Genomic DNA, 12,312 nt, shown 5'->3' with positions numbered 1-12,312 from the left:
CTTTATAGTTTGAAGCTTTCCAAGGGAGGAGTTTGTGCCCCCGATGCAAAATCGACCGGGTTTGCTCCCAGCAGGTAGTTCCACTTCAGGAGCGAGAACTTGTAAGATGATCCCTGAACTGAAGAACATAAGAATTAGGAGCAGGAGTCGGTCATTTGGCCCCTCGAGCCTGCTCCGCCATTCAATAAGATCCTGGCTGATCTTCGACCTCAACTCCACTTTCCTGCCCGATCCCCACATCCCGTAATTCCCTTTGTTCCCAAAAATCAATTGCTCTCTGACTTGAATCTACTCAACGACTGAACCTCCACAGCTCTCTGGGGTAGAGAATTCCAAAGATTCACCTCTGAGTGAAGAAATTACTCCTCATCTCAGACCCTTTATTCCTGAGACTATGCCCTCTGGTTCTAGACTTCCCAGCCAAAGGAAACATCTTCTCAGGGTCAAGCCCCTGTAAGAATGTTGTATGCTTCAATGAGATCTCCTCTCATTCTTCGAAACTCGAGAATCTAGGTCTAGCCTACTCCCTGATGTCCTGCCTCTCTAACCAAAGCTCTCCCTTCCTTCCCTCGTCAACCAGGATCTGATCAGCCTCAAGATCCCTGACCAGTACCGACACGCCATCTGGAAAGGAATACTGGACCACCGACAGACCCTGGACTTCACCAACACGCCACAACTGCTGAGAAACACCAGCGGAGCCTCGACCACCAGCCTGGGCTCCCAGAACGAGACGCGGGGCGAGCGGGTTATCGATGCTGTGCGCTTCACCCTCCGACAGACCATCTCCTTCCCCCCCCGCGACGACTGGAACGACTTTGGGTTTGACGTGGATGGGCGCCGCAACAAGCAGCGGATCAAGGAGGAAGGAGAGTGAAGTGGGTGTGGGCCCCACCACATCCCAGCCCAAAAAACAATGTTCCGTAAAAATCTCCCACCCACCAGCAGAGCAGGCGCTGTGGGAACAAGGCTCCTGTCCCGAGGGTCCTCACTCCTCCGCCGATTGCTGGCACTTGCCCAACTTCGTTTTGTGTCTTTATTTTACATTTTTTTTGTTGTCTTACAGCCCAAACTGCCCATATATGGTAGCTGTATCAAAGCTTATAGGGTGCTCGAGGGGCTATGTGGGATTTGTAACTGCCATATTTATACGTCTTCCTGTTTAGAGTGGATCATTCTAATCAATAGTATTGTTCTGGGTTTGCTCTGTGGTTGCAGGAGGGAGTGAGAGCGAGGGAGGAGAGATGGTGAGTGAGCGAGGGATGGAGAGATGGGCTCTGCCACATTGATCTCCCTCCCCCTCCCTCCCCCCTCCCCATTCCCTCCAGCTACAGTTACCTCGCCCTCCAGACCCCACACTTGATGTTTCCCTGCCGGGCTGGTGTGGGGAACAGCCAGGAATGGCCAGGGTCTCACTCGCAGCCCGAGGGAAGCCATCCATTCCTGCCATTGGGTTTATTATCAGCGGCGATAACCGCAAGCAGCTGCCCGCCGGCTCCGGGTCTCGGCACCCATGGCGAGTTTAGATGCATTGCTGCAAAACTAAATGGTCTGTCTGTTAAGATATTGGCTGCCAAGCCTGCCGTGTCCCTGTACCTGGTCCTCCAGGGGCGGAGAGCAGCCTCTGGGCCAGAGAGTTTGCAGGATTGTGTCCGATCCGGGATTGTCCCAACTGGCCCCGGATCATTGACCACACTCGCCAGGGCAAAGTGACTGCAGCTCTCGGTTAGTTAGCTCGGTAGTTAAGGCTGTTAACCCTTTCACTAATGAGCTGTGATGTTCAGGCTCCCCAACAATTGTGTTGTGAGGTGAGCTTCGACTATAGAAGGGGCAAAGGGGGAAATGCTTCCTGTCAGTCACTGATGACGAGTTATTGTATATATTTTTTCAGAATTTTATAGAGATCCATCTCATCTTTGTGCATTTCATTTTCAGGATGTTGCATGGTGTGAAACTGCCCTGATCCCGTGGTGGCCAGCAAAGTCAGGGGAGGCTAGGTTTGAGCAGGGTGGATGCATCACCTTCACTGGGGGGCGCAGGTCGTTCAGCAGCATTAGTTGCACCTGATATTCGCTCAAATCTGAGCCGGAATCCGTTGAAAGGTTCTTCCCTGAATATGCCCATAATTGTAAGAGAATTTGCATTGTCCGACGACTTTTCCCTTTCTCACTCCCGACCATTCGATCCCTGGAAGTAAATTCAAAACTTTGCCTGACGAGTTGTGTCCTGGAGATGGGCTGTTCCGGATATTCATTCCGTGCCTCTCACCACGTGACCGGGCAGACCCTGTTGTTTATAGACCCTCACTGGGCAATATCCACAAACCGTGGGCAATCCTCCCACTGAGGGCGAGGCTCACGCTGCACGGTTAAAGATTATGCTGGTAAACTAATAGTTGCTCAGTAAACTCTGTACCGGGTAGTGTTAGCGGAATAATTGGGCTTTCTGAGGTCCAGTGGGAGGGCAATCAGTGACAGTCAGTCCGTGTACTTGTGACGGGGAGCAGCCTGGGGTCGGGGATGGGCAGTGCGGGGGGAGAACTGACTGAAGCCACCACTTGTATCATGGCAGTTCACAGACCTGCAGCATTCTGTCTCTCTACTTGAAGCTGGTTCTGGGGTAGCCTGTGTGTCACTGTGCGCACATCCGTTTCACGTGTAAGAGTCCTAGATTTCAACGTTTGTTTTATATTCATCTCTTGGTATTTTGCTACAGCGACTGAGGCTATCCTGCCGCTGAACTCCAAGCAGCTTGGTGCTAATGGCTGAGGAGGTTCACGTTGTTGGAATTCCTCACAAACTGTGAATTAGGGTTGGCTCTTCAGCAGCCACAGTCAGACATGCAGAGAAATTTTGGCTGCTTTTTTGCCTCTTTTTACTGTATTCAATTCTATTGCATTTCAAAACTGTTCTAAATGTGATGTAATAAAATTTGGGGATAGATCACATCGAGCAGTTCTCATTCAGAGATCAATATCCAGTGCCCCCCCCCCCTTTCCCGGCCAACGCTGGTTCTCTGGGCTCACACTTGCAGATTGGGCGATGGGAGAGCTGGCACAGAGTCTGGGCTTGTGGAATTGTACCAACCCGATCACAGAAACTCAGCCCCGAGGGGCCACGGACGCCTCTCGGTTGCCCAAGAATGGTTTTGAAATGCATCCTGTGCAAACTGAGAGAAAAAGAACAAAACCCGTCTATTCTAAAACGCATATTTCTGTGGCTGAGAGAGTTCAACATTGTTGCAGATATTAAAATGGGATGTTAACATTTTCAGTGGGAGTTTGACTGTAGTGGGATGACAGAGTAATGATATAACCGGTCAGTCTTCATTTCACAATGCTGTATATACGTAATTGGAGCATTTTTTTTGTCCGTCTTTTTTTTAAAATAAATATATATAATGTTTAAGGTGGTATAAATCATTGCTGTAACTTAGTCAAATTGTGTGCACCAACGATGGGTTACAATCCCGCGAGATTGGGTCAGGCCAGCAGAAATTGGCCTGTGCAGAACAGCAGACACACAACCCCCAGGGCCTGTGCAAGCCGGCTGCTGATTGTATTTAGAGTGTTTCACTGGGTAAACTGTGTCCAGTGAGGGTGGGAATCGGAGGGGAGGTGGGAGCAGATCAAGCGGACACTGGCCGCTTTGTAGCTGTGTTTGCAATCGGTACTCGGACTTCAGTTGGGTGTAGATCTGTTGCCATGTGTTGGATTTGATGCACTTTATAGAGTTCCTTCTGTATAAAGTTCCACCACAGCTTCCCCCCACCCCCACCCCCCTGCAGTATTAAGCATCCAATTAAAACTTTCTCAAGATTCCTGGTTCCCGTGAGTGTCATTTGAATTTTCATCTCATTAAATCTTGAATCCTCCTCCCCTAACCCCCTCCCATGCTTGACCATAGATGGTGGAAACATTGCAAGATGTGCTCTCTGGTTGTTTTGGGCAAAGCGGAGTGTGTTGGCCTGCCAAAGCTGTGCATTATGTGGCCACGGACTGCTTGATTCTGACTCTAGGCACAGAACATGGCAGGGTCCCTCACACATCTTGGAGAGAACTTCTCGTGCCAATCAACGCGATTACAATGCATACGAAATGCCGAGCTGAGTCTAGACTGGCAGTACTGGGAGGTGCCGCCCTTCAGATGGGATTTTAACTCCACTGGAGCAGGCAGAACGGTTTAAAGATCCCAGGACAACATTTGCAAAAAGTGTTCTGGGCCAACATTCCTCCCTCAACCACCAACAACAGATTGTCTGGCCAATTATTTCATTGCCATTTGTGGGAGCTTGCTGTGCACAAATTGGCTGTGAAGTGCATTGGGATGTTGATAACAATGGTAGCGCCTTTAATGTAGGAAACATCCCAATGCACTTCAGCAAGGTTAGTCAAAAGGAAATGGAAGCCTATCGAAATGAGGAGAAATTAGGACTGGTGACCAAAGGCTTGGTCAAAGAGGTAAGTTTTAAGGAGCATCTTAAAGGAGGAGAAAGAGGCAGAGAGGTTTAAGGAGACTGTTCCAGAGCTTGGGGCCCAGGCAACTGAAAGTGCAGCTGTCAATGGTGGAGGCGGGGGACGGGGGACGATGGAAGGGAGAGCTGCACAAGAGAACAGAATTGGAGGAATGCGGAGATCTCAGAGGGTTATCGAGCTGGAGAAGATTAGAGATAGGGAGGGGCGAGGCCATGGAGGGATTTGAGCACCAGGATGAGAATTTTAAATTTGAGGCATTGCTAGACTGGAATCCTGTGTAGGTCAGCGAGCACAGGGGGTGTGAGTTAGGACACAGGCAGCTGAATTTTGGATGAGCTGAAGGGTGGAAGATGGGTGCCCAGCCAGGAGTGCGTTGGAATAGTCAAGTCTCGAGGTAACAAAGACATGAGGTAACATGAGGACTTCAGCAGCAAGTAGGCTGGGGCAGAGACTGACGATATTAGAGGTGAAAGTAAGCGGTTTTGCTGATGGTGAGGGGTTGGCAGCTCAGCTCAGGATCACACGGGCTGAGGTTATGAACCATCACATTAAGGATTTTGGAGACCCTTCTTGATGCTTTCAGTTCTGATGAAGCCCGTTTACTGCTGAATGATCCTGCTTTTGCGAGTACTATAAAGCCAATCGTGCTTTCCCTTACAGTGCAATGTTCATTTTCTGTCCACAATGTTAGGACTCTCCATTTCAGATGCTGATTGATTTGGTCTGTGTGTATGCAGTATTCCTGGTTTTATTTATTTAACTTGCAGCAGTGAGTAAGCTGGCAACCTGAAGCTGTGTACTTGCAGACACACACACAGGCCCCTTGCTCAATGCAGACCCAGTGCTGAGTTTAACAAGTGAGGAGCTGAGGAGGGAAGCCAGCTCTTTGTTAATGTTTAAGATGTTTAATAGTTGTAAATGTTCCCAGATAGTCCAGTGTATTTGTGTAGGAGTTAATGTAGCCAGTCTTGGCTCAGCGGGTAGTACCCTCACCTCCGAGTCAGAAGGTTGTGGGTTCAAACCTCACTCCGGAGACTTAGCAAACACCAGAGATGCAGTACTGAGCGAGCGCTGCACTGTCGGCGAGGCAGTAATGAGAGAGCGCCGCACTGTCGGAGGGGCAGTACTGAGGGAGCGCCGCACTGTCGGAGGGGCAGTACTGAGGGAGCGCCGCACTGTCGGAGGGGCAGTACTGAGGGAGCGCCGCACTGTCTGAGGGGCAGTACTGAGGGAGCGCCGCACTGTCGGAGGGGCAGTACTAAGGGAGCGCCGCACTGTCGGAGGGGCAGTACTGAGGGAGCGCCGCACTGTCGGAGGGGCAGTACTGAGGGAGCGCCGCACTGTCGGAGAGGCAGTACTGAGGGAGCACCGCACTGTCGGAGGGGCAGTACTGAGGGAGCACCGCACTGTCGGAGGGGCAGTACTGAGGGAGCGCCGCACTGTCGGAGGGGCAGTGCTGAGGGAGCGCCGCACTGTCGGAGGGGCAGTACTGAGGGAGCGCCGCACTGTTGGGGGCAGTACTGAGGGAGCGCCGCACTGAGGGAGCGCCGCACTGTCGGAGGGACAGTACTGAGGGAGCACCGCACTGTTGGAGGGGCAGTACTGAGGGAGCGCCGCACTGTCGGAGGGACAGTACTGAGGGAGCGCCGCACTGTTGGAGGGGCAGTACTGAGGGAGCGCCGTACTGAGGGAGCGCCGCACTGTCGGAGGGACAGTACTGAGGGAGCGCCGCACTGTCGGAGGGGCAGTACTGAGGGAGTGCCGCACTGTCGGAGGGGCAGTACTGAGGGAGCGCCGCACTGTTGGGGGCAGTACTGAGGGAGCGCCGCACTGTCGGAGGGGCAGTACTGAGGGAGCGCCGCACTGTCGGAGGGGCTGTACTGAGGGAGCACCGCACTGTCGGAGGGGCAGTACTGAGGGAGCGCCGCACTGTCGGAGGGGCAGTACTGAGGGAGCGCCGCACTGAGGGAGCGCCGCACTGTCGGAGGGACAGTACTGAGGGAGCACCGCACTGTTGGAGGGGCAGTACTGAGGGAGCGCCGCACTGTCGGAGGGACAGTACTGAGGGAGCGCCGCACTGTTGGAGGGGCAGTACTGAGGGAGCGCCGTACTGAGGGAGCGCCGCACTGTCGGAGGGACAGTACTGAGGGAGCGCCGCACTGTCGGAGGGGCAGTACTGAGGGAGTGCCGCACTGTCGGAGGGGCAGTACTGAGGGAGCGCCGCACTGTTGGGGGCAGTACTGAGGGAGCGCCGCACTGTCGGAGGGGCAGTACTGAGGGAGCGCCGCACTGTCGGAGGGGCTGTACTGAGGGAGCACCGCACTGTCGGAGGGGCAGTACTGAGGGAGCGCCGCACTGTCGGAGGGGCAGTACTGAGGGAGCGCCGCACTGTCGGAGGGGCAGTACTGAGGGAGCGCCGCACTGTTGGAGGGGCAGTACTGAGGGAGCGCCGCACTGTTACAGGTACCGTTATTCAGATGGGATGTTAAACCGAGGCCTTGGTCAGGTGGAACCCTTTCTTTCCCCCGTCCACCTCAACTAAAATGTTGCAGCACACCGTGTGAAGCAATGTTTGTTGTAGAATTAAGAGACACAGAGTGCACTGAATTTTAATTAATTTTAATTGCAGGTTCAAGTCTTTTTCACCTTTGAGTATTTTTTAAATTGTAATTCTTTGAAACGTTGCATCAAAATATATTCAACAATATAACACAATGAACATATCACAGCCCCTCCCAGCTGGTGAACACTTCAGGAAAAGACAAAGAATCTGCAAGTTACACAGAAAAAAATGTATTAAAGAGCAAGAAGGCGATCGATAGAGTGAGAGAGAAGTGATTGAGACAGGTAGCAAAGTGGGAGTAGAGGAGGAGTATTGAGGAGGAGTATTGAGGAGGAGTGGGCGTCACAGCTTCCATTTTTCAAACAAAGTAAAGTCAGTAAACTGATTTCTGTAAAGTGAGGGTTATGATGTGCAAACATTCAACCATCTGGGCTCTGGCTGGAGCCCACGTTACTATAGCAGCAGTCTTTCCAAACAGTTCCTGATCATCTGCTCCTAGGGGGGCAGTGTTAAACGTAGCCCCGAACAGCGCAGGAATAGTCAGGCTTCCAAACTTACTGCAGTGAGAAGCTGCAGGACTGAGCGCTCTCTGACAAGACCCCCTCTCGAAAACAACGCTTGCACACAATTCACAGATTAAATGCATCATTTCTCAAAAATAATAAATTTTTAATCGTATCTACAAAATAATTTTATAAATAACTTTTTATCAACCACAATATCTGGTATTGCTTCCCAAGCAGACTGTGAACACATATGAGCACCCTCAGTAAGTTAGACCACAAAAAGACTCCAAATTTATATACATTATTTTTAAACAGTGGGATTTGTGTGTTCTTTAAGGTGAGGGCTGTCAGCGCTGAGAAATGGGAAGCTTTTGACCAGGCACCCAAGGGCCAGTTTAACGAACATAGACGCGCCGGGAGGGGGACAGTAACGGCCGCAAGCCAGGCGCAGAGGTCAGGCCCCACAATATTGAGGTTATCGCCCCTGAGAGCAAGCGGAGCGCAAAATAATGCACCCCACTTCCGTTTTGGGGCGGGAGCACTGAAAGGGGCGCAGCACTATGCACTGGGGCGTAGCGCTGCCACGTAGAAGGGGCCCTCCCCTTCATTAAGCTGCCGAATCGGGGGGGGGGGGGGGGGAGAACGCGGGTGTCAGGTTGCAAGATCGCGGCACCAACCCTGCGTTCAAGGATGGAACAAGCCGCGACCAGCCCCCTGAAGCTGTCGCTGTCATTGCCCGCCATCCAGTCGCGCACAGTGATGATGTTGTGCACTGAATTTAGCGGGAGTAGTTATCGGCACTGCGCTCGGGCGTAAAGTCATTTGCTAACTAGGTGCAAACAACTGCACTTTCACCCCCACCCAACTTATGGGGAGTGTTTGTAAATTGCCCTCCAGAGTAAAGCTCCCTCTACACTATCCCATCAAACACTCCCAGGGCAGGTACAGTACGGGTTAGATACAGAGTAAAGCTCCTTCTGCACTGTCCCATCAAACACTCCCAGGGCAGGTACAGTACGGGTTAGATACAGAGTAAAGCTCCTTCTGCACTGTCCCATCAAACACCCCCAGGGCAGGTACAGCACGGATTAGATACAGAGTAAAGCTCCCTCTACACTGTCCCATCAAACACTCCCAGTGCAGGTACAGCACGGGTTAGATACAGAGTAAAGCTCCCTCTACACTGTCCCATCAAACACCCCCAGGGCAGGTACAGCACGGGTTAGATACAGAGTAAAGCTCCCTCTACACTGTCCCATCAAACACCCCCAGGGCAGGTACAGCACGGGTTAGATACAGAGTAAAGCTCCCTCTAACAACCTGCCTCAGAAAATGCCCTTACTGCATTGGTGTGATTTTGTTGGCCATTTTGCACACCAACCTCTGTGGCCTCTGAGTGAGATTGGTGAAATCGAGCCAGACCCATGAGGAAGTGAACTCAAACTTGATTCTCGTGGTACCTTTACAGTCAGACAGTAGAGATCAGTTTTGGGACTAAGTTTATAGCCAGATTGTCCGATACCTGTGTACAAATGCACACACGTGAGCTGATCAGCTTCAATGTGCCCAAAGCCCACTTGCCTTGTCAGCCATCAGGGGCTGCGGCTAACTCCCCGAGCCTCCTGCTGGCCGAGACATCTGAGACTGCGCTAACATTGATGCCAGACAACAAGCACCGAGCGGCCAAAATTCATTCCAATTCAGACGCTGAGAGATTGTCAAATTGATGTCCCGCCCGATGGTGTGCGGGATGGGAGAGGGCTCGAGGTTCCTCGCGCTGCTGCTGCGTCTCACGCACGGACCGTCACTCCTGAAGATCACAGAATGTAAATCTTGGAGGGCTGTCTCCATCGCTGGATCATTTGTAGTTCACAGGGTTTCTTTTCTCTTTGATCCTTCACGCAGTCATCCCTCGTGATGTTACAGCGCTGAGGTGGACGGCTCAAAGTGGCTCAGGGTTCTGCGCATTCGCAAAGGATCTCAGCCCTCGTCAGTTAAAAGTAAATTCAATCACCTTTTCAACAACACATTCTCCACAAGTTTCTGCTGACACAGGACCGAGGGGACGGTACCCAAACATGTCCAATAAAAGGACTGCGGCCCGGGAGAGTTTGGCATGTCGACCCCCGTTATTAATTGGAATTGGCACAGCCCAGCTCCACAGCCGAGTCACCGGCCTATGGTCACTGTCAGCTGAGGCCTTGTTTACAGCTTCAGAGGGTGAGGCAAGCATGGCGGTGCAGGAGGGGGAGAGGGTGGTAGGGTACAAGCTTTCTGTCCCGGAGTATTGGATTACACTCGTGGGGTATTGAGGTACACAGTCTGGGTCTCAGGGTATTGGGGTACACGTTCTCGGTCCCGGGGTACATTCCTGGGGTATTGGGGTACACACTGAGCCCCGGGGTATTGACGCACACGCTCCGGGGTATTGGGGTATACTCCTGGAATATTGGGGTGCACGTGGCGGTTAATTGGGTACACGAGCCAGGGTTTTGGGGTACACACTCTGGGGGTTTGGGCACACATATCGGGGTACGCACTCAGTCCCGGTGTATTGGGGTACACACTCTCGATATTGGGGTACACATTCTCGGTCCCAGAGTATTGGGGTACATGCTCCAAGGTATTGAGGTACACGCTCTCAGTCCCGGGGTATTGGGGGTATATAATCTTGTTCCTGGGGTATTGGGGTACACGCTCTCGGTCCCAGAGTATTGGGGTACATGCTCCGAGGTATTGAGGTACACGCTCTGGGACACACTCCTGGGTTATTGGGGTACATGCTCTCAGCCCCAGGGTATTGGGGTACACGCTCTCAGTCCCGGGGTATTGGGGTACACACTCTCGGTCCCGGGGTATTGGGGTACACGCTCTCAGTCCCAGTGTATTGGGGTACATGCTCGACCCGGGGTATTGGGGTACATGCTCTCGGTCCCGGGTTATTGGGGTACACACTCTCAGCCCCGGGGTATTGGGATACAGGCTCTCGGTCCCGGGGTATTGGGGTACACGCTCTCAGTCTGTCCAGTTTTCCCTGAGGGTTACTGTGCGCTGGGGTAGATCACACAGCTGAAGATCAAGCCCAGTTCAACACAACACCGAAAAATCCCAGAACTCTTGATCTCCAAACAAGGCTATTATCAGCTCGCAAAGAAGTTCAATTCGGAAAAAAAACACAACTATTGGAAAGAATCTCTGAACAACTTAAATTTACAGTTTGTACAGAAAATTAGAACATTCTAGAAGGGTTGCTGGGAAGATGAAATAAATACGTTAATGAAGACTTTTTCACAATTCATCCCGTGGGTTTACGATGAGTTTGTCATCCAGTCTCTGTTCGAGGGATATTAACTCAACAACCTCGTCAGCTTTGATCCTTTCCTGAGGAGACAAAGGACGCAATGACCTTGGGGTTGATGGGACAGTCGTTGCTTTAATGTGTACAAGGAAATCCTGGGGCACCACAGTCTATCTGTCGAGCCTGTGCCTGAGCCTGCTGGCTGGAGACTAATGTTCCCTCCCTTCCCCCCCTTCACTATCCGCAGCCATGTAATGTACTGGGAGAGGCAAAACAAGAGAGAGCCCCAGGGTCAGTAAGGAGAAAGATACACTGGAGAGTTGCTCTCAGGTGATGCCCTCAGTCCGGCAAGGCTCCAAGTGCTGGGCAGCAGTACAACAGGGTCATTGTAACAATCCCTTCGAGAAGTGATTGGAATCGATCATAGGGGTGGGGTGCTTGAGCTACAGGCACCAGTACCAGCTATCGGAGAGTCAGCATAGGGCTGTGAAGGGTGGGTCACTTCTGACTAATCGATCTGAATGTTTTGAGGATAGGGAAGTGTCTGTGAGTGTTGTCTGGGGCGACGTAGAAGATCGGCAGGATTGTGGCTCCCGATCACTCGCCACACACTCCTGCTCAATGCCCTCCACAGACAAATCGGCCATTGATACTCAGTCTGGGCTCATTGTGAGGAATGAGAACTTTGGTGGGGTATAGGAGGCTGTTTGCCCCCAGACACCACACCATCTCAACAGAATAGGAGAAAGTAGAATAATTTTGAAGAGAACACACTCGGACAGACTCACCACCTCTCTGAAGAGCGGATCCAATGTGAACCACAAGGCCACGGCACACCTCTGGCCCTTGGTGACCGCTTTGACCCCGTGGGGGTTCTCTCCTCCCGATGAGAAGCCCACCATTCGCCCACACTGCGGTTTGACAGCAGCCTGCAGAGGATTTCAGAACGGCAAATCAGCGTCTAAAGTACGGCAATAATTACAACACCTCATCAAACATGTCTGCTTCCTTCAACCCAGAAACCGTCCCCTTCTGTAACAGGACGTGGCAGAACATCCCCCCTCCCCTCCCCTCCCCCGCAGACTCAGACCAAGGGTGGGGGAAAGCCTGATACCTGGACTTCTAAAAGCCATGAACTGGGTAGCGGTGTGAGCTGTGAAAGGGACGCTAAGAGGCTGCAGGGTGACTTAGACAGGTTAGGTGAGTGGACAAATGCATGGCAGATCCAGTACAATGTGGATAAATGTGAGGTTATCCACTTTGGGGGTAAAAACGCGAAGACAGAATATTATCTGAATGGCGGCAGATTAGGAAAAGGGGAGGTACAACGAGACCTGGATGTCATGGTTCATCAGTCATTGAAAGTTGACATACAGGTACAGCAGGCGGTAAAGAAGACAAATGGTATGTTGGTCTTCATAGTGAGGGGATTTGAGTATAGGAGCAGGGAGGTCTTGCTGCAGTTGTACAG

The 12,312-nt window shown here is 51.9% G+C and overlaps 2 protein-coding genes across 7 annotated transcripts in view; one reads left to right on the top strand and one right to left on the bottom strand.

The window, feature by feature from the left end:
• Positions 1 to 3,817, top strand: part of tp63 (tumor protein p63) — a 384,611-nt gene extending 380,794 nt beyond the window's left edge. For all 3 annotated transcript variants that reach the window (XM_070883827.1, XM_070883826.1, XM_070883828.1), the window contains one exon: positions 581 to 3,817. In XM_070883827.1, the coding sequence (XP_070739928.1) occupies positions 581 to 877 (297 nt within the window). In that variant the 3' untranslated portion in view covers positions 878 to 3,817. The remainder of the gene's footprint in view (positions 1 to 580) is intronic.
• Positions 3,818 to 7,077: 3,260 nt separating this feature from the next.
• p3h2 (prolyl 3-hydroxylase 2) overlaps positions 7,078 to 12,312 on the bottom strand; it is a 303,175-nt gene continuing 297,940 nt past the window's right edge. For all 4 annotated transcript variants that reach the window (XM_070883825.1, XM_070883824.1, XM_070883823.1 and 1 more), the window contains exons 14-15: positions 11,630 to 11,770; positions 7,078 to 10,924 (exon numbers count right to left, since the gene is read on the bottom strand). In XM_070883825.1, coding sequence (XP_070739926.1) covers positions 10,832 to 10,924; positions 11,630 to 11,770 — 234 coding nt within the window. In that variant the 3' untranslated portion in view covers positions 7,078 to 10,831. The remainder of the gene's footprint in view (positions 10,925 to 11,629; positions 11,771 to 12,312) is intronic.

The sequence above is a fragment of the Pristiophorus japonicus genome, chromosome 6 (assembly GCF_044704955.1).
Source record: "Pristiophorus japonicus isolate sPriJap1 chromosome 6, sPriJap1.hap1, whole genome shotgun sequence".
NCBI classification, from domain to species: Eukaryota; Metazoa; Chordata; class Chondrichthyes; family Pristiophoridae; genus Pristiophorus; species Pristiophorus japonicus.
The sequence above is the reverse complement of the archived record's forward strand: the minus strand, read 5'-3'. Positions and strand labels throughout refer to the sequence as shown.